Source organism: Morus notabilis, unplaced genomic scaffold (genome assembly GCF_000414095.1).
Source record: "Morus notabilis unplaced genomic scaffold, ASM41409v2 Scaffold561, whole genome shotgun sequence".
Taxonomy (NCBI): Eukaryota; Viridiplantae; Streptophyta; class Magnoliopsida; order Rosales; family Moraceae; genus Morus; species Morus notabilis.
The window spans coordinates 37162-61611 of NW_010357935.1; the positions used below are offsets into that span (position 1 = coordinate 37162).

The following is a 24450-nucleotide window of genomic DNA, read 5'->3' on the forward strand; positions in this document are numbered from 1 at the left end:
TATATATATATATATACTATTTTACCATAGCTAAACCTAAAAGTGTTATTAACTCCGTTTAAGCATTAGCCTTAGAACTTAATCAATATAATATAATGAAGTTCACCTTATTTTACCTTACATTGAGTCTTGAGCAGAGATTGGTGGCAGTTATTTGTTTTAATCAGTTATGTCAAGGGTATAGTTCTTCTCATCAATGATTGATTGGTAAAATCTTAACAATGTCTCTCAATGAATATCACTGCACTTCCATCGTTGTTGCGGAAAATTAGCTTCATATCATATGGATTTCAAGACCTCTCCAAGAACTAGTCCCCACTGAGTCCAATGGGTGCCGCCCTGCACCGGAAATTAAGTTTGAGCAGTTCATGAAAAAGGAACCGAATCAAACATTATTGGATTAACGTTAGGTGCACGGAAAATTACTCTTCTTTTTGAATAGAAGAATTTGCAGTTGAGTGCACGTGACATACCTGGCAATATACGGCATATGGTTCTCTCAATGGTCCGTCGCAGGAGAGCTCGCTTGTACTCCCATCGATGAAAGTCCCATCAGCGAAAATCACCTGCGAAAAATGTTTTGAGATGTGCATTTTGGAATCATCTATCCGTACTAGATAGTACAACTGAATTTAAAGCTTTGTGTGTGGCTAGACCTCAGAGGCATATCCAGGAGTTGTACCAGCCACTGGTTTAGTGAATGAACCTACTGGGGAGCTCCTTTGTACAGCCTCACAAAAAGCAAGGAGACGCTCGCGGCTTTTAAGCTCCACGGCCTGAAAAGTATTGCAGCAAATTAGTTTTTCCCATGTTGCTTGCATTAACACTTCCAAACTTCTATATTTTTTTTTTCTATAATAAAACTCCAATCATTTGTAAGAAAATCAATTACAAAGGAAAGAGGATGAGGAATCCTCTACAAATACCTAAAAAAGAGAGAAAACAAGAACAGAAAAAACTAAAGAAAACTGAAAAGAAGACAATATTTCCCTCCAATTTAACATAATCAGGGAAAACAGGAAATCCTTTAAGGTGTTATCCGTCGAAGCAAAGCTGGAAGTTTAGCTTTCCCAAACAAATCCATCAAGTCCATTTCTTTTCCTTCAAAAATTCTTGAATTTCCCTCCATCTATATTAACATTTTTTCCCACTGAAAATATGTATTAACCTTATAGCACCAAAGTGAAATATAGAAAGCAATGTGCGAGAATCAACGAGAAAAATAATCATAATAATACTTCCCCAAACTAGCTAACTCGATCATTTAGGCATACTTGACAGTCTTAGTTAACAAAAAGGTATAAAGATTTATGTTGTACACACCTGTACAGTATCATGGCGAGGAACACGAGGAAGCGGCTCCACTTTAAACCCTTTAGATGCCATTACTTCAGCTATCAGAAAGGTTCCCTATAGTAACAAAGGAGTAAATAAATAAATAAATAATTAAATAAAAATCACTGCTAAGTGCTAAGTGGTGGCAACAAAAGTACAACATGAACAAGGACATGATACTGCAAATTCTAATACCTTGATCGCCTCTCCAACCATTTGAGGTGAAAGAAACAACCCCTGGAAAAAGGACCGCATGATATCACCAGGAGTCGAGCCACAATCTACTCCAAGCCCCGGTGCAGACAACCGAGCAGCTGCTGCTTTAACCCACATCTCCCTCCCCGCAACGTATCCGCCGCATGGTGCTATGGTTCCGCCTGGATTTTTTATAAGACTTCCAGCGATTAAATCTGCACCCTACACATGACAAACAACATTTTGCTTATATTATCCCTTTTATCAAAAGAATAGTAAGAAAGGGATGTGAAATATGCTACATACCATGAATGGAGGCTCAATGCTTTCAACAAATTCACCATAACAATTATCCACCATTACCAAACAGTTAGGATTCTGCACCTGTTGAAATGCGAGTGAAACACTAACTGGTTAAATACGGGGGTGGTGAAGTCGCAGCATGTGATATTTTTTGATTAAAAAAAATGTTCAGTTTAATTCAGAATGGCTTTACTGGGTAGCTTACTTTTATAATCTGTATCGCACGTCCTATCTCATGTACACTTAAGCTCCGACGCCAAGAATAACCGCGCGATCTCTGTATAAGCGCACATTTTGTGTCGGGTTTTAAAGCCCTCGAAAGTTTATCCCAGTCAAGTCCACCATCCTCAGCAAGCTAGAATTGATCAACATTAGAACTGTTTGTAAAAGTATAACTGGCAATTCAAAACTAGCTTGTGCAAACTAGTAACTCACTGGAACTTCTCGGTATTTTACTCCAAAATCTTTCAGGGATCCTATTCCATGAGAATCCCTTTTTCCAATAACTTCCTCTAAGGTGTCATAAGGAGCACCAGCAACTGCCAAAAGCTGACAATTAATTTAGTCTAAACTGAAATGCAACAAAAAGCAGGCAAAAAATAAAAAGTTATTGAATAAGAGATAAACAGATTTCTCACCTCATCGCCAGGTCTTAAAAAGGCAAACAGAGCACAAGTTATGGCATGAGTTCCTGAGAAAAACTGACATAGAGAATATGAGAAATTAAGCAGTTATTGTAAATGTCCCACTAAGACACAAGAAAACTGTGTATGGCAGACCTGTGAGCGGACTATTGCAGATTCAGCACCAACAATTTCTGCAAATGCTTGGTCAAGTGCCTCGCGTCCCCCAGCTTCATCATGACCATAGCCAGTGCATCCGGCAAAGTGCTGATTTGGGAGTAATACGTATTGATTCTCAATTTCCATATTTACAATTGAAGGATAATGATAAAAGACTACAGTAAGCAGACTGAAAATGAGAGTTAGAGCTTTATGGGTTCCTAAGTCGGTGTGAAATATGAATCTAGAGCATGTAGACAAACAGAAAGAAGCATGTAGTGCAGTATCACAAGAGATAATGATACAAATAAACCAACATGAATCTATGACTTACAACCATATAACTTCATACGTTCTTGGGTTTTTGGCACTTTTCCTCACTGACCTTTTCGTGAATCGGCAAGTTTCCCTGTGAGGCATTAACTTTTAGTTTTGGCAAATGACCTCATAACTTTAATCAAATGTGCAGTCTGCCTCAAATTGGTAAGAGCTGTTAAAATTTGGACATAAACGCCCTCGTGCACATGACATCACTCATCATCCAAAATTTCATCTCTTCTCTCCAAACAAGCTCACGATCATCATCAGTTCAGAGCACTCTACTACAAGTTATTAAATTTAGTCAGTAATTTGCCAAAATTAAGAGTTCAGGGCAACTTTCCAATTCATGAAAGTTCAAGGAGCAAAAGCACCAAATACCCTATATCTTCTACGCATATGGTGTCTATTGCACATGGAATAGAACTACTTGTCATAAATGTTGAGGCATTACATGAGTTCTTCCACTTCAAATGAATGTATCACAAGCATCAAACACCAGTTCCCACCATAGTTTTTTAGTGTCATCAATCGAAAAACTCTTAACAAAAATAAACTTTTTACTCACATGAGACCCAACTCTTGCTCTTTGGAAAGCTTTTAGAACACGGGTTGTATTGCGTGCAACCAAATTATCCACTGCTCTGAATTCTGAATATAACGACTCCACCGCTTCCACAACCTTTCATTGAACACAAAAATTATGACACTTTAGTCCCTAACTGCAGAAAATATAAAGCTTTTGAGCACTCAAAACACAAACATCAGAAACTGAGCCAGTGCACAAAGGCTCAGTTTCTCGTGAATTCCCAAACTTTCTGAGCAACCAACCAGATAAAAATTTCTGGGCATTCGAGATTGGCGTTAAATGAGAGCAATACTGACCTCTGGGACAAAAGGAGTGTCCGTTTTGTGACTGATGGAGACTGAAAGTTGAGAGCTTGAACGGACAGTGAATGAGGGTGGTGGTGAAGCTTTAAGAGTGGGCGCAGGATAAGCAGGGATTGCGCAGGATAAGGCCCACATGTTTGAGGAGTTTGGGAGAAACGAGGATGATGGAATTGTCTGGTCTTTGGTTGTCGTTGCAGACTGTAATGGCGTTAGCCAATACCCGTTACACTCTTGATTCTTAATCACTAAACAAAATTAAATTAAATATCTAATTCTAACTATTTTGTATTAACATATGGACTTGAAATTTAATAAGTTTTGAGAGAGAATTCGAGAGAGAGAGAGGAGAAGAAAGAGAATTATCCGACCGATTATTATAAGCGCGCGTCTCAATCAATCGATCTTCAAAATACACCCACTTGTTTTACATTGGCAGATCTATACGATTATACGATGATGGAGGTCGCGTTGATGGTTTTTTTTTTTTCATTTTTAGTTGTTGGAATAAAGGCAGTTATTCTGTCAGTATTGATATTATTTTCCTCCCCAAATCATTAGATCTGTGTGGGTTTTAGTTGTTTTTATTAATTTTAATTATATTCCCCCACCGAGCTTTAACCTTGTTTAAGTTTTGTGTGTGTGTGTGTGTGTTTTTAATATTCTGTATGCCTCTCACCAACTCTCCTGCTTTAGCAAGCTTGATCTGAAAAAGATTTTGACTTTCAGAAATCAATTTTTATAGAGAGTTTGCTACAGCTCATTTAGGAGTATCAACCGTAAAGAGAGAATTAAATGAGCCAAGAGAAGTAATTCAAATTGTATCCATCATCGAATCTTGAATCCTTATACTAGGGGGCCAACAAGTCTACTGACTTAATTTATTGTATCAAATTTTCTGTATTGAGTTCTATAAACATCTTGCATTGTTGATTAATGAAATGCTATTTCACATTAAAAAAAAACTATTTTCTATCAACTGATGGTATACAATTGTCATTTTCCTTTTGAAAATAATTGTTATATTCTCGTTTATAAATCTGTCACTTATTATTAATTAACGTAATAATATTTTAAACAACTGTTAATAAAAGAATAATAATTACATGTCACGTAAATTAATAAAAAAATTGAGACTAGACTTGATATCTCTAGTATTATTCTTTTATTAATAATTGAGACTAGACTTGATATCTCTAGTATTATTCTTAAATTAATGTAACGTGTGCAGATTAAAGAATGTAAATTGGATAATGTGAATAATTCGTATAGAATTTATAATTTGCAATTTGTAATTTTTTCTTCTTTTCAATTTATTTCAGGTGAAATACTCATATTTGGAGACTTTTTTTATAGTGTTTTATCTTTTCTTTATTTATTGGATAGATTGATTATTCACTTGACGAGTTAATTTTTTATTTATCATGAAAAATAAAGTATTTCATGAATAATATTGACTTTGATTAATTTAATGCCGTGTTCGATCAAAATCAGTACATAAAATATTTTATTTTTAAAACATTAACGCTTTACTTCACAAATTGTATACAAGATTTATCAATTTATCTGTAAACATAAATCAAAATTTAACAGAAAAACAATTTATGGATTTTTTCTTTTTAAAAAAAAAAAAAAAGATTCAAAACTTTTGTCATTGCACATACCCAAAAGTGTTTCTTTTCTTCTTTTCTCTGATAAGTAGTTCCCACACAAACAAAATTTGTTTATGTTCCATTTTCTAATTTAGCTATGATACATACTAGTGTTAGTTTCTGAGCTGGCATTTACGATAGGTTTGATTTCTTTCTTTTGCATGTAATTTATTTTAAATCTGATTTGGAAGCACTAGATGTCACATAATAATGGTACCAAAAACTATTACGGGTGCGAGATTACGATTACAATTGCACCACAAATCATTGCGGTGTGAGATTACGATTTGTGAATACAAAATTATACTAAAATAAGATAGAATTAACGAATATTAATGAGACCACATTTAGGGTTTGCTAATCTTATGAGAATAAAGACGAGTATGCGTCGCTTATTGGCTCGTTTATTTTACTGTAACATTTGTATTGCATGCTAAAGAGAAGTTAATAAATGTCCGGATTTCATCTAATTGACAATAGATTGCTCCAACCTGGGGTGAATTCCTTTGATTAGGTATGAACTTAATTCTTGTTCTATAAGAGGACCTAATTCTTCCCTCTAGTTTTGTTTTGAGGCAATTGAAAACCCTTTTACTAAGCCAAGAAGTGAAGATAAGGCTTAAGAGTATAAAAAGGTGCTCAAGGAAGGAGACTACATTTGCTGAAGATGGCCCAAGGTTAGTTTAATTTCTTCTATGTTTCCATATCTTTTAGAGAGTTGTTTTTATTGAAACTTTGCTTAATAAATTTATAATCTTTGAAATATTCCTATTTATCTTTTTGGGGCAAAAATATTCATCAAGCTTTTACCAAAAATTTAAAGGAAAGACCTTTGCTGCAGCAGCATTATGGGTTTTTTATTTATTTTTTAAATCTATCATTTTGATATTATTCAGATATGAAACAACATAATTTTTCCACTTGATAATTTTAATCTTGGAAAAAGAGGAATAAACCTTTAATATATTGATATATATATATATTTATGTTTATGATACCATATTTGAGCATATTTTGCTCAAGATCTTAACTTTGTTATCGCTCAAATCAGTTAACAAACATCGTCTAGTTTTTCTGATTTCATTATTTCAAGATATTTGTATTGTGCATAATATACGTTAACTGGTAATGGCGATAAGGAATATTGCATATTATATTGGTTTGTTTAAAAGCCTGACAATTTAATTTGAAACATATGTTCTTTTTAACTGAATGCGCCAAACAGGAGGGAGTATTATTTGATAACATAAAATTTCTCTGTGCTTATTTCCTCGGAAATGATGACATTATATATATATATATAATTATGCTATATATATGTGTTATAACACTTTCCCAACCCCCTAAGAAAAAAAATTGAATAAATATGAAGAAAGAAACGTGCATCAACAAGGAACAATAAATAAATCTTCATTGAGCCACAAATACTGATGCACCAACTAAATTAAGTCGCACCTCATTCTGGCCTCCTTTCATTATGACAAGTCACGAAAGAAACTAAACTTTTTGGACTTTCATTTCCTACTTTGCGGGTTGTGGTATAGACTTACATGTGTGAGTGTTAAGAGTGTGTTTTTATGTGTGTATTTATTTATGAGGAGTTTTTCGGTAGGCCTCCTTATTAGTAGGACTTTAATTTTTATCGTTGGATTTGGTTAAAATCATATTAGATTGAAAAGATATGTAATGACTAATAAATAAAGAACTATGAGAAGCTCATTTTTTCTGATTTTATTAGAGAAACTCAAAGTCACACGAGTTTTTGTGGTAGTATATAAGACAGCTAAAAGAAATATGAAAGAATGTTTAAGAGACCAAATAAAAACAGCACATGATTGGACCTAGGAATACCTCATTAAAGAATAATCAGTGGGACTTTATAAAGAGCAAAAAGTATGGAGAAACTGAAATTGCCGAGATACATTAAAGTGGTATAGAAACATCATCAGATTCAACTCATATACAAACCGTTCATGGAAAGGAAAATCATTTAGGAAAAGTCCTAAAAAAGGGTTATCATTTGTAAGTGCATCATAACACAAGCCAGTATATTATATATATATATAAATATATGTGTGTGTTTACAAGTAAGGAAATAACATAGAACAATAGAATTTATTCTATGTAATAATAATCTTAGAAGAATATAACATTGATCTCCCACAAATAAATTCTTTCTTGCTATACTATTACAAAGTTATAAGTATATATAATAAATGTCATGTTTCTATAGTTTTCAAAGGTTTTAGTGAGCGGCTTAAGTCTTTGTGTGTATATTTACTCTAAAAAAAAAAAAAAAAAAGTGCCCAAGTCCTCACTTCTTTGCCTTGATTTACATTGTCTTTTTCCGTTTTCCTGTCACGAAACTCACACATCACTTCTCAACACAAAAGCCGTATAAAGGTAAACTTCAGACAATTGTTTAATTTGTACATTACACTTTGGCCACCTCTTCTCTCTCTTTTATCATCTTTTCCTTGTTCTCTCTATCTCTCCATGTGCTTTTTGTCTGCTTGTCCTTCATGAATACACTTCATATTTGGCTTAGCTAGACATGAGTTTACATTATTTAAGGTTGTGGATTCACAAAATTCATATCTAACAAAAATCTACATTTCATAATCTCCGATGGGTTTTATTTTCTTTTATCATTAATTGTATAATTAGTCTCATTCAGTTTATATATATATATACATATATATATATATATTGTGTGTGGTGTTTTATTGTATATGTAGGAACGAGGAAAGGGAAGGCTAGGAGAGTGAGTACAATGTTCAGTGATGAAACGCTGAAGTTGATGGATGGGCTAAGGTGTGGGCCGGACTATATTGAAGTTACCTGTGGCTGCACCAGCCGGAGATTTGGGGACTCAATTGGTAAGCTCAGGATATTCACCTCTGGCCAGTTCCTCATCACCTGCCAATGTTCCTTGGGTTGCAAGGAAAGTAAGTTTCAGCCTCTTTAACTCAATTTGTTGATACTTATTCTATCTTCATGCATGGGTTTTTTTGTCTTTTGAGCAAATTATTTCCTTTTTTCCTTTTTCTTGATTTTATCTTTTTTGATATTTTTTGGTAATTGATAAACAGTTGAATTACATAGCATAACAATTGGTTATTGCTGGTTGTCTGATAAATCTTGTAGGTTATTTCATATGTGAATTTGATTTTTCTATAAGTTGCTTCTTAAGTTTTTTTTTTTTGTCTATTTGTTATGTACTTTACATATGCAAGTAAATTATTCATGTGCTTTTCTTTGTTTTAGAATTCTTTGATAGGATATGAAAAGTAAGGCACCCTTTTAAACCATAAAATTTTATTAATCCTATCAGTTTTGATATAATTTTAATTAAATATGACGTTCAAGATACCCTACTATTGAAAACTATTTTGGTTTTTGTTTTATTTTCTTAAAAGTTCATTTGTTTTTCTCCTTTGGACTGCTATTTCCAACTCATAATGCACCTCTTTTGCAAATTATAGTTCATGTCAACAAAGTGAAACTTTGTTCTAGTGAATTTGATTGTCATCAATTTGCTCTTTTTACTGATTTCTCCTATGATCCGAACAAGCCACTTAGACTTGCAAACTTGGCATTACAAGTAACATTGGAGAACTCCATTGTGCAGCAAGATTGACACCAGAAGAATTTGAGAAGCATTCATTGCGAGGGGGTCAAAAGAAATGGAAGAGAAACATATGGGTCGTGGTGGACAACGTGAAAACACAGTTACTGAAGACTGGCCTGTTGAAGTATTACAAGCACGGTTCGAACATGCAAAATGGGGTGTGCAGCTCTCGCCGCAAATTGACTTTCCACAGAGATGAGTTCATTCGCTGTTCGAGGTGCAAGAAAGAACGCAGGTTTCGCCTTCGGTCCAAAGAAGAGTGCAGAATCTACCATGATGCTTTGGCCAAAAGAAGGTGGAAGTGTTCTGATGACATGTAAGTTGTGCCTCTGCAACCACAGTTTTATGTCATATTTCTCGCACTTATTGACAAATATTTCATAGGTTAAACTACAATTCATACATTTTTGTTAAAGTGTTTCTCTCATAAAAATTTGAATTTCTATTTAAAGTTTCGGACCAAACCTATAAACGAAATGGGCCATTAGTGTCCCATATCAAGTCTAAATGTATATACAAGTAATGCTATTTATTACACTGACGTAAGTTAGCTAAAAAAATGTTTAGTTATGAATTCCTGTAGTCTGTCATAAAACTATATATATGGACGAGTTTTCAGAACATAACATCTCCATGTCAAAGATATATTCTGCAATAAGCTATATTGGATTCATGGTCGACTCAAGTTATGTTTTACGTCTTATGTTACATACTGTTTTTCTATCTACATAGAAGGTACTAATACAACATCTTTCTCTAGTCTAGTCCCTTTTTTTTTTTTTTTTTTTCCATCTGCAAAAATATCTGAGATTTCAACTTGCTAAAAATTGATAATTCACATTTTCTTCTGTTCTTCATGAGATATATCTTCTTGAAGGGGTGTCCATTTTGCTGCCGATGAATGTGACTTTTGTGTGTTCCAGGATAACCTGCGAAGAGGAAGAAGAGCGAGAGAGCCGCAAAAGCTGCAGGGGCTGTCCCCGGTCTCCAGCATGCAAGGGCTGCACTTCTTGCGTCTGTTTTGGGTGCTTGAGGTGCCGATTCCTCGACTGCAACTGCCGCACATGCGTGGACTACATGCAGAACGTAATACCATAGACGGGCTTCTTAAAAAGAAGCAGAAAGGCTCATCCTTCCTCTTGCTTTAATTTAATATAACCATTTTTCTTAATAGTAAAGCTAAGACCTTCTATCAAGAGGGTTGGTGATTTTGATTTTGCTATGTCGTTTCTTCTCAATCTTCAATAGATTCGGAGAATAAGGCTTTTATGGGAGACTGGCCTCCTAATTATCTAAGAATTCATCTCTGCCATGAGAAACGTTTTTAAGTACTAGTCTAAAGTTAAACTTCTTAATTATTCTACTCTGTTTTTGATGTTGAGGCCAAAAGGTTTCGTGAGGGAATTCCAATCCCCATACTTTCAATAGTTAACACCATTTTACATATATGATGATTTGTCAAATAGACATTTAGATGTTCTTAATGGGTTAGTTTATGATAGGTCACCGCCTATTAAATTTGTTTATGCTAGAAGAAAGAAGAATGACAAGCAGGGACTGGTTGGTAATTTGAAGGAGGATTAGTTGTGGGGATTAGCAATTCCGTTAGGATCCTTGGTCTTGGGATTGGGGAGGGTGAGTGGAATGGAATCCGTTAGGGGAGTGTACAGTTGGTTAGAGAAGGGTAGAATAAATAGCCCAGCCGTGGGGTTGGGAGGTATCGAATATTTTTGCTATTGTGAGAATTAGATTGTTGGAGGTTTGGGGTCCTCGAATTCCCCCTTCTATCTGTAATCTTTCATTTCTCTTCAGAAATACAAGGAGCCAGACCCATTTTCTGGTTAATTTCCATTCAATTGCTTACTTTGTGTTACGAACACTGAATAGAAAAGGACTTAGGAAAACAGAAACCTAACAATTTGGTATCAGAGCACGCCGATCCATGGCCAATCAGCAAGACCGCTGGGGAGCGTTGGAGAGGAGGTTGAACAGTTTCCAGGATGCTCTACAAACCTTCGAAACGATGGTGGACCCAGTACCAAGGTTGTAGGAGGAGGTGGCGACCATAGGAGTGAGGCTCGGCAAAGTGCAAGGAGTAGTTGCCGCGATGGGAGCTAAGGTGGACAGAATCCAAGGAACGATCGGCCGACTCGAGGAGCTCATGATCCAGCAAGTACGTAACCAGCGCTCTCCTCCGAGGAGAGGCAGGGGGGACTACTCTCCGCCAGGGGAGATACGGAACGATCAAACTCCACCTAGGCGAGGACCTGGCCGGCCGGCTCGCGCGGATCCTAGTCCTCCGAGGAGAGATCAGGCGAGGGGAAGAGAGGGATATCACCATTACTGGTCTCCGGATAGACCCTGCGCGCGGGTTGAGCATCGTGGTAAGAAACTTGAACTTCCACTATTTCAGGGAGAGGATCCTCACGGTTGGATTTTTCGAGCCGAATGGTATTTCACCATTAACGGAATCGAAGGAGGAGAGAAGGTGATGGCGGCCTCAGTCTGCATGGAGGGCAGGGCCTTAGGTTGGTATCAGTGGTTGGATACTCAGGAACCTTTCGTGGGCTGGGAAGACCTCCGAGAGGCTATCCTCCATCGTTTTGGTCGTTCCCGGGAAGGGGACCTAACTGAGAGACTTATGGCACTCCGGCAAAGAGGGCGGTGGCGGAATTTAGAGAGGAGTTTGAGTCCCTCGCAGCGGCGATGAGAGGAATACCAGAGAACGTTTCAGAGGAGCATTTCTTAATGGGCTGAGGGAAGACATAAGAGCAGAGGTCAAAAATGCACAGGCCCATGAATTTGGTTACGGCCATGGATCTGGCCCAACAGGCTGAAGATTGATTGGAGGCGGTCGACCGGATCCGGAAGGCGCGGGCGGGTCGAAATACCCGTACGGAGTGGGGCGGCAGAGCTGGGTTCAGCAACCCGAACCTAGCTCCGACTCCTTTTAACTCAACAGATAAGCCTGAGAGCTTTCTTCGATCCCAAATGTCGTGTGACCTAGCTCTGCCCACTAGGAATCGTGACTCACCCGCGACGGCAGGTACGACGACAGGAGGTGGCCCCAACTACCGACGACTTACGTACGACGAGGCTCAACAGCGGCGAGCTCGTGGGTTATGCTTCCGGTGTGATGAGAAGTTTAGCCTGGGCCACAGGTGCTGAAACAAGCAATTGCAAGTCCTTCTTGCAGTGGGTGAGGAGGAAAGTGAAGACGAGGTCATGAGGAGGGGGAGGAGAGACCGACGGAGGAAGCCTTGGGGCTCTCTTTAAATTCCCTCAAGGGGATGGCGACAGCCAAGACTATGAAGCTAAAAGGGAACTTGGGTGGCCGGGAAGTAGTCATACTGGTGGACAGTGGAGCCTCCCACAACTTCATAGTGACAGACCTGGTGCACCGCCTAGCGATTCCCACGGATTTGTCTGTTCGCCATAAGATTGAGGTAGGTAATGGTATGAGCTTTCAACAAAGGGGGATTTGCCGAGGGGTTAAGGTGCTCGTACAAGGATTTTGGGTAGTCGAAGAATTTTTTTCCTTTTGAGCTGGGGAGCGCGGATTTGGTTTTAGGAATTTCATGGCTGAGGACGTTGGGGGAAGTCCGAGCCGATTGGGCCAACTTCACCATGCGGTTCCAGGAAGGAACGGAGTGGATTTGTTTGACAGGAGATCCCTCGTTGAGTTATTCCCCGATGAGCCGGCGTTCATTATCACGGATCTGGAACCATACCAGGATTGGAGTGTTATTGGAATTTCGAGCAACCCAGGACAAAGGAGTTGAGGGTGATATGCGGCCACTGCTGCCGAGTTGCGAGCCCCTCCTCATCAAGGAGTTCCACACCGTATTCAGCATGCCTAAGGGGTTGCCTCCTTACCGAGCAAAGGATCACTGTATTGTCCTCCGTGAGGGTGCATCCCCGCCCAATATCCGGCCTTACAGGTACCCTCAGGTTCAAAAAGCTGAGATTGAGCGACTAGTTGCAGACATGATGGCCTCGGGCATTATTCGGCCTAGCAGTAGCCCCTATGCCAGCCCAGTGCTGTTGGTCTGAAAGAAGGATGGTAATTGGCGTTTATGTGTCGACTATCGAGCCCTGAATCAGTTAACCATTCCAAACAAATTTCCAATTCCAATCATTGATGAGCTGCTTGACGAGTTGCACGGGGCGACTGTATTTTCCAAACTGGACTTGAAGTCTGGCTACCACTAAATCAGGGTACGCGAGATTGACGTGGAAAAGACGGCGTTTCGGACACATGAAGGACATTATGAGTTCTGCGTCATGCCTTTTGGTCTCACCAATGCGCCAGCTACATTCCAAGCTCTAATGAATTCGGTATTCCGCCCCTTCTTATGAAAATTTGTTTTGGTGTTTTTCGATGACATTTTGATTTACAGCCGGATGTGGGCGAATCATCTCACACATTTAAGGAGCGCGCTAGAAGTGCTGAAGCAGGAGGCCTTGTTTGCCAATTTCGAGAAATGTGTTTTTGGACAAGGGCAGATCAATTACTTAGGACATGTTCTGTCGGCTAAGGGAGTATCCGCAGACCAATCTAAGGTTATTGCGATGTTGTCATGGCCTTCCCCTAGGACTCTTCGGGAATTGCGGGGCTTCCTGGGCCTTACAGGCTATTATAGACGTTTTGTTAAGGGGTATGGATCCTTAGCCCATCCGCTAACTGACTTGCTCAAGTGGGGCATCTTCACTTGGTCTTTCCACGGCAGAGGCTGCCTTTCTCCTTCTTAAGCGCGCGATGACTGAGCTTCCGGTGTTGGCCATGCCGGACTTCACGAAATTGTTCGTCCTTGAAACTGACGCGTCGGGCAACAGCGTGGGCGCGGTACTAATGCAGGAGGGTTGGCCAATCGCTTACTTTAGCAAGGTGCTGTCCGCTTCTTCTCGTTTGAAGTCAGTTTACGAGCGGGAGCTCCTCACTATTGTCTTGGCCGTTCAAAAATGGAGGCATTACCTTTTGGGGCGGCATTTTCTTATCCAGGCTGATCAGCGGAGTCTTAAATTCTTGATGGACCAGCGGGTGTTACCCCTTGATCAGCTGCGCCTTATCACCAAGCTCCTCGGATATGACTTTGAGGTGCAGTACAAACCGGGCACAGCGAATCGGGTAGCAAATGCCCTTTCACGTCGGGGGGACGATTCGCCGGTGGAATTCGCAGCCCTTTCCATTCCTCATCCAGTAGACATGAAGGCACTCCGGCAGGGCTAGCTCTAGGACCCCGACTGCCGGGACATCATCAATGCCATCCGCCATGGTCGGCCAGTAGGGGAGGGGTATGTTCTTCGCAACGACTTGCTGTGGTTCTGGGAACGGTTAGTGCTGCCTCTATCTTGGACCCCTCAGGTACTCCACAATTTCCATAGTTCGGTTATAGGGGCATTCCGGATTTTTGCGGTCGTATAAATGGATTTCTGCGAATTTTTTTTGGAAAGGCATGAAACAAGCAATCAGGGACTATGTTACCCACTGTGAATGGTGTCAGCAGGCTAAAACCGAAGCGCTCTCCCCGGGAGGCTTATTACAACCCCTTTCGATGCCCCAGCAAATTTGGGAAGATATAGCCATGGACTTCATTGGGGGGCTTCCGAAGTCCAAGGGGGTGGATACTATCTTGGTTGTTGTGGATCGCCTTTCCAAGTACGCCCATTTCTGTCCTTTGGCCCATCCTTACACGGCTAAACAGGTAGCCTCTTTGTTTGTTCAGGAGATTGTTCGCCTACACGGGTTTCCCCGTTCGATTGTTAGCGACCGCGATACAATTTTCATGAGTTTGTTTTGGCGAGAACTGTTTAAACTACAGGGAACAAAGCTTTAGCCGAGTACTGCCTATCATCCACAGACAGACGACCAGTCCAAGGTAACCAATCGCTGCCTAGAAACCTTTCTCCGTTGCTTTGCTTGTGACAAGCCAAGGTCCTGGTTGTCTTTTCTGCCTTGGGCGGAATATTGGTTCAACACTTCGTATAATGCGTCCCTTAAGTGTTCTCCTTTTCAAGTGGTATATGGGTAGGAACCCCCTACTATCCAGCGTTTCCAAGACGATTCTACTGCTGTCCATGAAGTTGCCACCTAATTACAGGCGAGAAATCAAATGCTGAATGTCCTTAAAGAGCACCTCCGTTTGGCTCAACAACATATGAAAGAGTTTGCAGACAAACACCGCCGGGAGGTACAGTTTGCTCCGGGCGACTTGGTTTTGCTTCGACTCCGACCATATTTCATGAAATCCATCGCTTGGAAGGTTAATGAGAAGCTCAGTCCTCGCTTCTATGGGCTGTTCTGGAGAAAATTGGTCAAGTGGCGTATCGCTTAGACTTACTTGCTTCTGCCAAGATTCACCTGTGTTTCACGTCTCCCAGCTGACAAGAATGACAAGCAGGGACTGGTTGGTAATTTGAAGGAGGATTAGTCATGGGGATTAGCAATTCTGTTAGGATCCTTGGTCTTGGGATTGGGGAGGGTGAGTGGAATGGAATCCGTTAGGGGAGTGTCCAGTTGGTTAGAGAAGGGTAGAATAAATAGCCCAGCCGTGGGGTTGGGAGGTATCGGATATTTTTGCTATTGTCAGAATTAGACTGTTGGAGGTTTGGGGTCCTCGAATTCCCCCTTCTATCTGTAATCTTTCGTTTCTCTTCAAAAATATAAGGAGCCAGACCCATTTTCTGGTTAATTTCCATTCAATTGCTTACTTTGTGTTACGAACACTGAATAGAAAAGGACTTGGGAAAACAGGAACCTAACAGTTTATCATAACGAAAAAAAAAAAACTAGCTGCTGTCATATTTTTTAGTAAAAAATTAGTACAACCAACCAAAAGAAAATGGTACAACAGATCTCATACATATAGAAAATGGATTAGCAGAATATAAATGGCTGGCTAATACAGTGTGGGCTGAGAGCTCACTAGTTAAGATTCTTACGGAAGTAATTTCATTCCTTTCCCACCTAAAGTAGGATGCTAGTACAAGGTCTTTGAACTATAAAAAATTTCACAGCCAAATGATTGGGCTGAGAGTTCACTAGTTAGTCACCAAGTTGGTCACTGTCAGATAAGGTTTTCTGTAATAACAAACTGGTTTTTTCCCAGTCCAAGCTCCAAGAAATTTGATTTCTCTTGAAGTGAATGAATAACCTACCTGGCTGGATTATATACAAAAAGTTTGGACCAAAGAGCGCATGCTTCAAACCCGAAAGGCCAACATTGACTCCACGCAAACTTATGGCTGCCAAGCCAACATGCGGTACCTGCCCCGACCTCTTCTCGCACTAGCGATACTCGTAATTAAAGAATTGCTCGTAATTCCTAACGCATTTGGTCCCATCAATTTCAAGCCAAGATTCTTGACCAAGTACGACAATCTATTTTCATCTCCTCCCGTGACATGCTCTAGCTCTCGTGCCTGTTCACTAGATATTACCGTGTAAAGCTGCAATGGTATTGGTGAGTCTACAGAATCTCGGAAGTTGTTAGGCAACTCCTCTCGGCGATTGTCCTTGTTACTGTCAAAAGTAATTCTTACAAACCCCATTGATCTTGGGTCTTCAACGAAAGGATCAAACACAAACGAGAAGCTTCCAAATGCTAGATCAGGCCTTTTGAAGAGATCTGCCAGCATATCATTGCTTGGTCCAACATTCCTTTGTGCAAATTTCCTTGGATTGTTTTGAAGAACCCTCGTGGTTCGGTATATGCGTGAAGCTTCTCTCAAACCACTTAAGAAGGCCCCATGCATGGTGGCTGGATATTGCCTAGTTGTGGCCTCACCGGCAAAAAACAGCCTATTTCCCACACTTTCTGCAAGTAAATCGTAATCAGAGCCCGATGACCGTACTCTGACATGTGAGTAAGAACCATAGGAAAGCGGATCGCTTCCCCACCTTGTACATATTGATTGTATTGGATTAGGCACATCAACACCTTTAGGACCATATATACCTGAAGGAAAATAAATATTCATAAGAATGTAGAGTACTTCACGGAAGCTCTCTTAAGTCTAAAGAGAACCAACCAACAAAACGAAAAGTATGTTATTGTGTACCTCGGAGGACGCCTAAAACACGGTGGAGCAAAATAGATGGATCTGTGTTTTCAAAAGTTTGTGCAGCTTCTCCAGCCACGAGTGCAATAAGAGCAGGCCCTCCAGAAACGGTATGGTAACTGTAGAACAAGAAGAACTCTCCACGCTTGTGGCTTTGTTCATTCAAACATCCAAATGTGTCTAGATCTTCACCCCAGAAAACGTGAGGAAAAACCATAACAACTTTATTTAGCAGTCCAAATCCCAACCTCTCAATCGCTGCAAGCTTCCTTTGGGGCAACTCAGGTTCGAATTTGATAGCCCCTCTCTTCAGAACTCCAAGAGGCACAGTACATAAGACCATATCAGCATGAAATACTTGGCCGCCGGCAATAACCTCAATGCCTTGGTTCCCATACCGAATAGTATTCACAGTTTTCCCATAGAATATGGGAAGCCCTTCACACAAAGCTTTTATCAATCTCCAATTACCTCCAGCAAGAAAACAGTGGTCCCCACCCATTTCGTAAGGGTCATCCTGATCCCAGTAGGCAGCAGAAAGCTCTGAAAGACATCCAGCATTTGCATATTCCAGATTTGCAAGGTGCCAATCAAGAAGTTGCCTCTCCTCCTTACTTCTAGCAGTGCCATACAACTTCCGGAGTCTCTCCAAAACCGAACCCAGAGAAATATCATATGCAAATCCACCCATGATTTGTCTGAGCTCCATGACCTTGTCAAGCAACTTATTAAAGATGATTTCAACATTAGAATCAATCTCCTTATCAACAGGCGCCCCATCTGGCTTGTACAAGGGGCAATTATCTCTTACCTTATGAAGTGGAATTGAGAGCTGCCTAGCCAGAACCCCAAGAGGGTTAGCATGGATGCCAGTGATAACACTGCCACCAAGATCCACGGCGACAAATTTACCCTCCCGACCCATCTTCTGAGTATAAACTCGTCCGCCGGGTCGATTCCTACCTTCCAAAATAATCACCTTGAAACCAAATGACAAGAGTTGCCTTGCTGCTGCCAGCCCAGCAAGTCCTGCTCCAACGATAAGGACAGACCCTTCATTTGTCTCCCCTGGCATGTGAGACATAAATGATGGTGAAACCCCGAAATTTATGTACCCATTGTACAAAAGAAAATCATAGGCTGAAGATATCAAATGTTCATACTCGTTACTCACGGTTTCCTTAATCTGTCCCTTCGATAACCATATTCGAACATTATCCCTCCACATTGCTAGTATATGATTCCTCACAACTATATAGTCATTCTGCTCTTTCCCACCCAATTCCCTCACCACCCCAGCTTGAATTTCCTCCTCCAGTAGCGCATCGATCGGGAAACCAAGAGATAGAGCTATCATAGCTTCAGTTTCAGTTTCTTTCTCCAAGTCCAACTTGGTTCTCTTCCTTTTCTTCAAAGTACCACCCAGATGCTTCTCAAAGAGCTCATCCATCAAATTCTCATCATAATTCCGCAAACCCGCTTTCTTTCGCAAAGATCGTTTCAAAAGAGAACCATTAGAACCCGGGGTCTCCATTATCCTATACCGGGTAATCTTACCAACGAAGTTTCAATTCAAAACCATTCAATTAGTTAAAACCTCACAAACCCATCAAAATAACACCACCCCACATTTTTCCATTACCACTCGTATATCATCTTGAAGATACAAAATCAAAATGGGCATTTTGTTTCATCAACTTCATCTAAAAATGCATCATTAAATTCTGCATATCTTCCACATACCATTTGCAATTAAAAAATCACAATGGTAAATAATAATTCACAACTGCCCACCAACTCTTAAAACAATCTTGGACTCTTCATTCTGTACCCACATACACAAAAAAAAGAAAAGAGAAAAAGAACCGAGATAAGGGTCATAACAGGTAGGTTTCAACTATAACAGTAAAACGACAATATTAGCAAGTTAAAGGCTTGAATGAATCCAAAATTGCATGTAAAGAAGAAACCATATTCATGCATGAGATTCTGACGAGCCAAGAGAAAGGGAAAACTCACCTGGTTGGTCCGAGTTGATAAGCAGATTGGCAAATTTAGTGGAGTGGGTGAAAGGGGAATTAGGGTTTTTATCCGGTGCAATCTAGGAAGACGGGCAGCGAGTTGACTCAGTTGAATATAAATTGGATGGGAGGGAAATGAAAGGGTTAGTGGGCTTCAGCCCAAGGTTTCTCATACATGGGGATTTAGAGGACTCATTTTAACCAACTTCGTAAAGATATTTTAAAAAGAAGAAGAGAGACAAAAGAAAAAAGAGAAGAAGAGAGAGAGAAAATAAAAAAGAAGAGAAAATTACATAATTTATTTTTAAGAGCGCATAAATTAGAATTTTTACTCATCATTCATGATTAATATCCTTTTATTAGTATAATTATTTAACTAAAAAAAATTGCTAATAAAAAATAAGAGGTAAAAATTCTGACTCATACACTTATTTTTTAAAGGTATTTGTCTCATTTTCTCTTTTTATAATACAACTCCCTTTTGAATTAATACTAATTATAGACACGTGCCTGTGTATTTATAAATTTATTGAATTTTAAAGACTTTAATTTCCTTTTTCAATTTATTCATCTTAAGAGGCTGGTAGAGCAATGCAACTAATTAATAATAAATAAAACTACAAAAAGAAAGAATGAAATTTTGTTAGTTGTTTTTGTTCAAATTTAATCATCACATAGTTTTCCAAAAATTATATTCTTTCCTATAATTTTTATAAAACTTAATCAATAAACATGCTGGTCTATTCATAATTACTTCAATAGGAACAAATTAGTGAAGCTAAAAGAACGGCATGAAAAAAGCCTTTTTAAATAAGATGTATTTGAGGAAAAGAAAGATATTGATTTGGCCGGTTAGAAAAATATTATAAAAAATTACTTTTAATATAGTAAGGACTTTATGAAAAAAAAAAAATTAGCAGGTACGCATCTAAAAAAAAAACATATTTTAATTCGAGTAAGAGAGAACAAAATTATTTAGAAATAGGAGCGAAGCATGAAAAAAAAGTATTATAAAGAATTACACAGTAAAAGAATTAAGGTGTGGACAAGTATTTAGTAAAAAGAGAAAAAAAAAGGAGGAAAAACCAAAAGGAAAGTAGACATTTTAGAAAAGAAAATAAAAAATAAGGAAAAAAGGATAGAAAAGAAAAAAAATTGAAAAGGTAAAAAAAATAAAAAAAGAAAGAAAAAAAGAAACACCAAACGACAAAAACAATGAAGGAGAAAAAAACAAAAGTAACGGACGAAATGGTGGAGAAATAACATAGGATATTAGATATTATAAGATTTAAAGTAAAGTGCATTGCATGAAAAAATGATTTAATGAGAACAAATCAAATACAAATCTAATTTGGGAAATATATGGACAAGAAATAGATGTTTAAATAGGAACATATTTGTACAAAAAATAGTGGAGCAATTAAGAAAACAATGAATTTACAAAGACAATATCTAACAAGAATATTTTACGTGATTATAAAAAAAAAAAAAATTCAAGTATAGACATATTTATGAAAAATTATTATAATAGAAACAAATAAAAGAAAAATAGTTACAAAGACTATATTTAACAAAATAATATTTAAGAAGATTACAAAAACATTTAAGTGTTCAGAATTATTACAAATAAATATAAATAAAAAAAAGTATTTTGATATATTGTAGTTTAAAGTATAACGTTTTCAAGGGGGAAAAGGCAAAGAAGAAGATAAGAAAAAACAGAAAATAAAAAAAGTTAAGACACGACAAGATAAAATAACTTGACCAAGTTTTTAAATAGTAAAAGGAGAGAGACTGTTCTTTATACAATAGTAATAGATAATAGATTAAAGGTAAAAGAAAAAATGTATAAATCTTTATAATCCTTCACCAGAAGTGTGATCTTCTAGACTTTCCAATGTACAAAGCCAGGTTTGGATTGATTTTTGCAATAGAAAATGTTATTGTATAAAAGAAAACATTATATCATTAGTAATATAAGATACCTGTAATAGCCACTGGTTACTGTCAGTATCCTACCATGATACTAACAATTCGATTATATGCGATAGTCGTCAGATGACGGTGGTACACTGTTGTGATACTTCACACTCCCCGGACGAAGACCACCTTTCTCCTAGCGTGACACTTAGGTAACCCACCATAATCTCTAAAAGTTCGACAACCGCATCAGGGGCAATTTTGTAAATTTATAAATAATAGGGGTAATTTTGTCTGCACACTCCATTAAATCTATATCCAACCACAATTATCAGGGCTTTTACATATATGTGTGTGTAGTTATGTTTCTAACCACAATTATCAGGGCTTTTATATATGTGTGTGTAGTTATGTTTCTTCTTGTTTTAACTTCGATAATGGGTTTTCCGCTAGGCTGTATGTATTTATTTTTTTTAATATTTATGTATTAATATATTTGTATATATAATATATTTAAAAACAATAAAAATACATATAGAGCAATTTTGGGATGGCACTTGTGATATTATTATCCCTAATTTGTCCTTGATTCCTATATGTGTGTTAATAGTCGATTTTGTACTTAGCTTATATAAGGGTCCAGACCCAGGAATCGTGTCCTGTGACATAATTAGGTACATTTCGTGAACCTAAGTCGCACTCGGAAAATTTGTGTTGGCGTGAGTAATCGAATATGCCAGTTTTATCTTCTAATATGGTATTTATTTAAATCCCACTTGGGTGGGTTTTTCAAATTAAGTGGGTTAAGAATAAATGGGTGACGGAGGATTCCTAAAAAGACTTCCTCCCAACTTCTTGAAAGCCCAAAATACCAAAATCTATGTTCTAGAACGTTTTTCACCGGCGAAGGTTTGAAACTCATCGTGTTTACTCTACTGGAGGCTTAATTAGTACCAGATACGCCTAACGAAAGCTTATTCTTTGTCAGATGTATGTCCAAGACTTCCTCCATTGGTGCCCTACATGCTTAATTGAGACTCCCTCCATAGTAGAGGTGTCTTTTGGAGATCTTCGTCCATATGGGTAACGACCTTAGCTAAGTAGCCCTCACTTAAACTCACTAAACATGTAATCGCTTAAAATACTTGAAATAATTAAACTGAATTTGCAGATTTTTTTTTTTAATATCATATATGACAAAGGAACATAAACTTAACTTTAATATTAATTAACAAATATTAGTTTTTAAATTGTATAAGAAGTCTCAATCTTCTTAAAACCATACTGCATACATATAATTAAAAATTATTATCATAAGAAAACATATTGTGGAATTAAAATGCGAGTGGTATCAATTTCTCATTCTCCACACTGCTAGCCTGCCGTTGCGCACAACCCATCATTCACCTTTCATTGGTTGTTTTCCTACAGTATAAATACATCATAGGGGTGAGTTTATACTTAGTAACTAGGAACTAAGTCTCGCTAATTAAAACAAAGTACTTAAAGTATATCAGTAATGCATGCACTAATTATGCTCTTTTATGAACTTATTTTATTAATCTTTTGGGTCTGAGTGTTCATACTGAAAAGTGTGCACACGATCAGCGAGTAGAAAAGTTTTGCAAGGTCCCTAACTACATCGTGATCCTAATTGAAAAATTTACCTCCTCAGGTACTGAATGATTGTCTCCTCTGGCCTTAAATCCACCCTGTAGGTCGAGTGGTTGGTATGACAGTCTTATATGTTCTCATTAGTCATATTGATCTTATTAGTGAACATGTGATATGTCATGACATAGTATACTATAACTTTAAGCATAAACATGTACATAAAACATGTATAACATTCTGATTTTAAACTTATTCATACTGTAGGTGAGATTCCTACTTACCTGCTATGACCTAAGGTCGGGACTATATTACTCGTCGAGGTTAACCTCTACTGCTGTGTTCTATAAAGAAAACCCATTGATAGTGTGAGATTAACTTAATATAAGCTAGTCTAGTTAGCTTAGTCTATTTAGAAATTTATTCCTATACTTAGGAAATATTTTCTTTTTAAAAAGAACATTTGACTTCTTACATATTACAAGGATTATTTTAAATAAATCCTTGTCATTTAATTTTTCTTAATTGCCTTTGTTTATTCGGTCCTAGATTGATAACTTAGTCTTTTAATTAGTTATCTATTCATGGCCTGTGTCTAAGTTACCAACTCATATTATTTGTTAGTTTGAGCCTAAAATTGTATCAAGGCCCATTAGCTTACAACATGTCTACAATGTTCCTTTACACTAGAGTGTCGGACTTAGGCTCAAAAAGTTGTGGGCCTAGTATGGGTGTTGGGCCCGTATCTACTATTTTTATAGAAATTCTCAATCCGATCCTATTTTGAAAATCGTTAATAAATCGCATTTTACCGCTAATCATATTGTCGGTTACTAAAAATTAGTGTCGGGAGGCACTTAGTGATTTTTTTTAGAAAATAACCATAAGTTTGTAAATCTTTTAAAATTTCCTATTTGGCCTCGTTTTTTAAATTATGTCTTAAATTTTCAATTCCTGTAAAACTCGGATTCAAACATTTCAGAAAACATTCTTCGCTAGAAATCAAAATCGTTTTTAATATTACAGATTAACTTATCTCTTTTTTCTTAATCTATAATTACCTACACCTTAGAGTTGGATTCTCAAAATTTGGACTTTACGAAGTTTCTTCGTCTTGTCACGATCTAAAAGTTTCGTGTTTTACGGAATATGAGGTTCGCCCTCTAAAAGGTCCAAAAACAGTAAAAAAAACTAAATCAAATTGACAGTTTTGGATAGTTTTTATGAAATTCTGGGCAATTTTAGAGAAATATCTAAAAACATATTATAGAGGCAGCATTGAGATTTTTCTTGTCACGGAGAAATATTTAGCACATCGAGATCAACAACATTCGTGAAATAGCATTTTTCTCAATTTGGACTCTAGCACCTTCGAATTTTAAAGCAAAGTGGATTGAATTTTTTTTTACCAAAAATTGAAACTTGACAACTTGAAAATTGACACCATTTATCTTCTAGGAATGAACATGCATGACTTAGATCAAATTTATTCTTAGATGCTTATATTTTTTTACTAACATAAGGTGTTCTCTGGATTGGGACAGTTTGAATAGTTTCACAACTTCATCTAATTTGCTTTAATTGAAAACTGTACATTTGATTTAACAATCTATTGCTCAAATAAAAGAAGCTTCAGAACTTTTGCATTAATATATTTATCATATGTTTAGATTTTTCCTTTGACTTAACAGAATTAAAAATACATGTTCGTAATAAAAATAGATAAAACCTCT

General features: G+C 37.7%; 3 protein-coding genes across 4 annotated transcripts in view; 1 reads left to right on the forward strand and 2 right to left on the reverse strand.

Moving 5' to 3' along the window:
* Positions 1-4016, reverse strand: part of LOC21393487 (uncharacterized protein YnbB) — a 4242-nt gene extending 226 nt beyond the window's left edge. Inside the window, exons 1-12 of the mRNA XM_010091064.2 lie at positions 3819-4016; positions 3502-3615; positions 2613-2723; positions 2472-2534; positions 2269-2382; positions 2039-2188; positions 1837-1914; positions 1531-1752; positions 1324-1410; positions 657-776; positions 474-566; positions 117-339 (exon numbers count right to left, since the gene is read on the reverse strand). Of these exons, the coding sequence (XP_010089366.1) occupies positions 280-339; positions 474-566; positions 657-776; positions 1324-1410; positions 1531-1752; positions 1837-1914; positions 2039-2188; positions 2269-2382; positions 2472-2534; positions 2613-2723; positions 3502-3615; positions 3819-3959 (1353 nt within the window). The 5' untranslated portion in view covers positions 3960-4016 and the 3' untranslated portion in view covers positions 117-279. The remainder of the gene's footprint in view (positions 1-116; positions 340-473; positions 567-656; positions 777-1323; positions 1411-1530; positions 1753-1836; positions 1915-2038; positions 2189-2268; positions 2383-2471; positions 2535-2612; positions 2724-3501; positions 3616-3818) is intronic.
* Positions 4017-7930: 3914 nt separating this feature from the next.
* Positions 7931-10462, forward strand: LOC112095373 (protein ULTRAPETALA 1-like). The gene is made up of 4 exons (XM_024177213.1): positions 7931-8047; positions 8212-8421; positions 9105-9420; positions 10028-10462. Exons 2-4 carry the CDS (start codon positions 8247-8249, stop codon positions 10200-10202), a joined length of 666 nt encoding a protein of 221 aa, XP_024032981.1. The 5' UTR covers positions 7931-8047; positions 8212-8246; the 3' UTR covers positions 10203-10462.
* LOC21393488 (lysine-specific histone demethylase 1 homolog 2) lies at positions 9408-19260 on the reverse strand. 2 transcript variants are annotated; one of them, XR_002903798.1, is made up of 4 exons: positions 19185-19260; positions 17166-18990; positions 16263-17062; positions 9408-9433 (listed from the first exon to the last, which is right to left on the reverse strand). XR_002903798.1 is itself a non-coding variant. In XM_024177212.1 (3 exons), exons 2-3 carry the CDS (start codon positions 18697-18699, stop codon positions 16344-16346), a joined length of 2253 nt encoding a protein of 750 aa, XP_024032980.1. In that variant the 5' UTR covers positions 18700-18990; positions 19185-19260; the 3' UTR covers positions 15903-16343. The 2 variants fall into 2 exon arrangements, 1 of the variants encoding a protein (XP_024032980.1); XM_024177212.1 differs by lacking the exon at positions 9408-9433 and having other exon boundaries at positions 15903-17062.
* Between the last annotated feature and the right edge of the window lie 5190 nt (positions 19261-24450).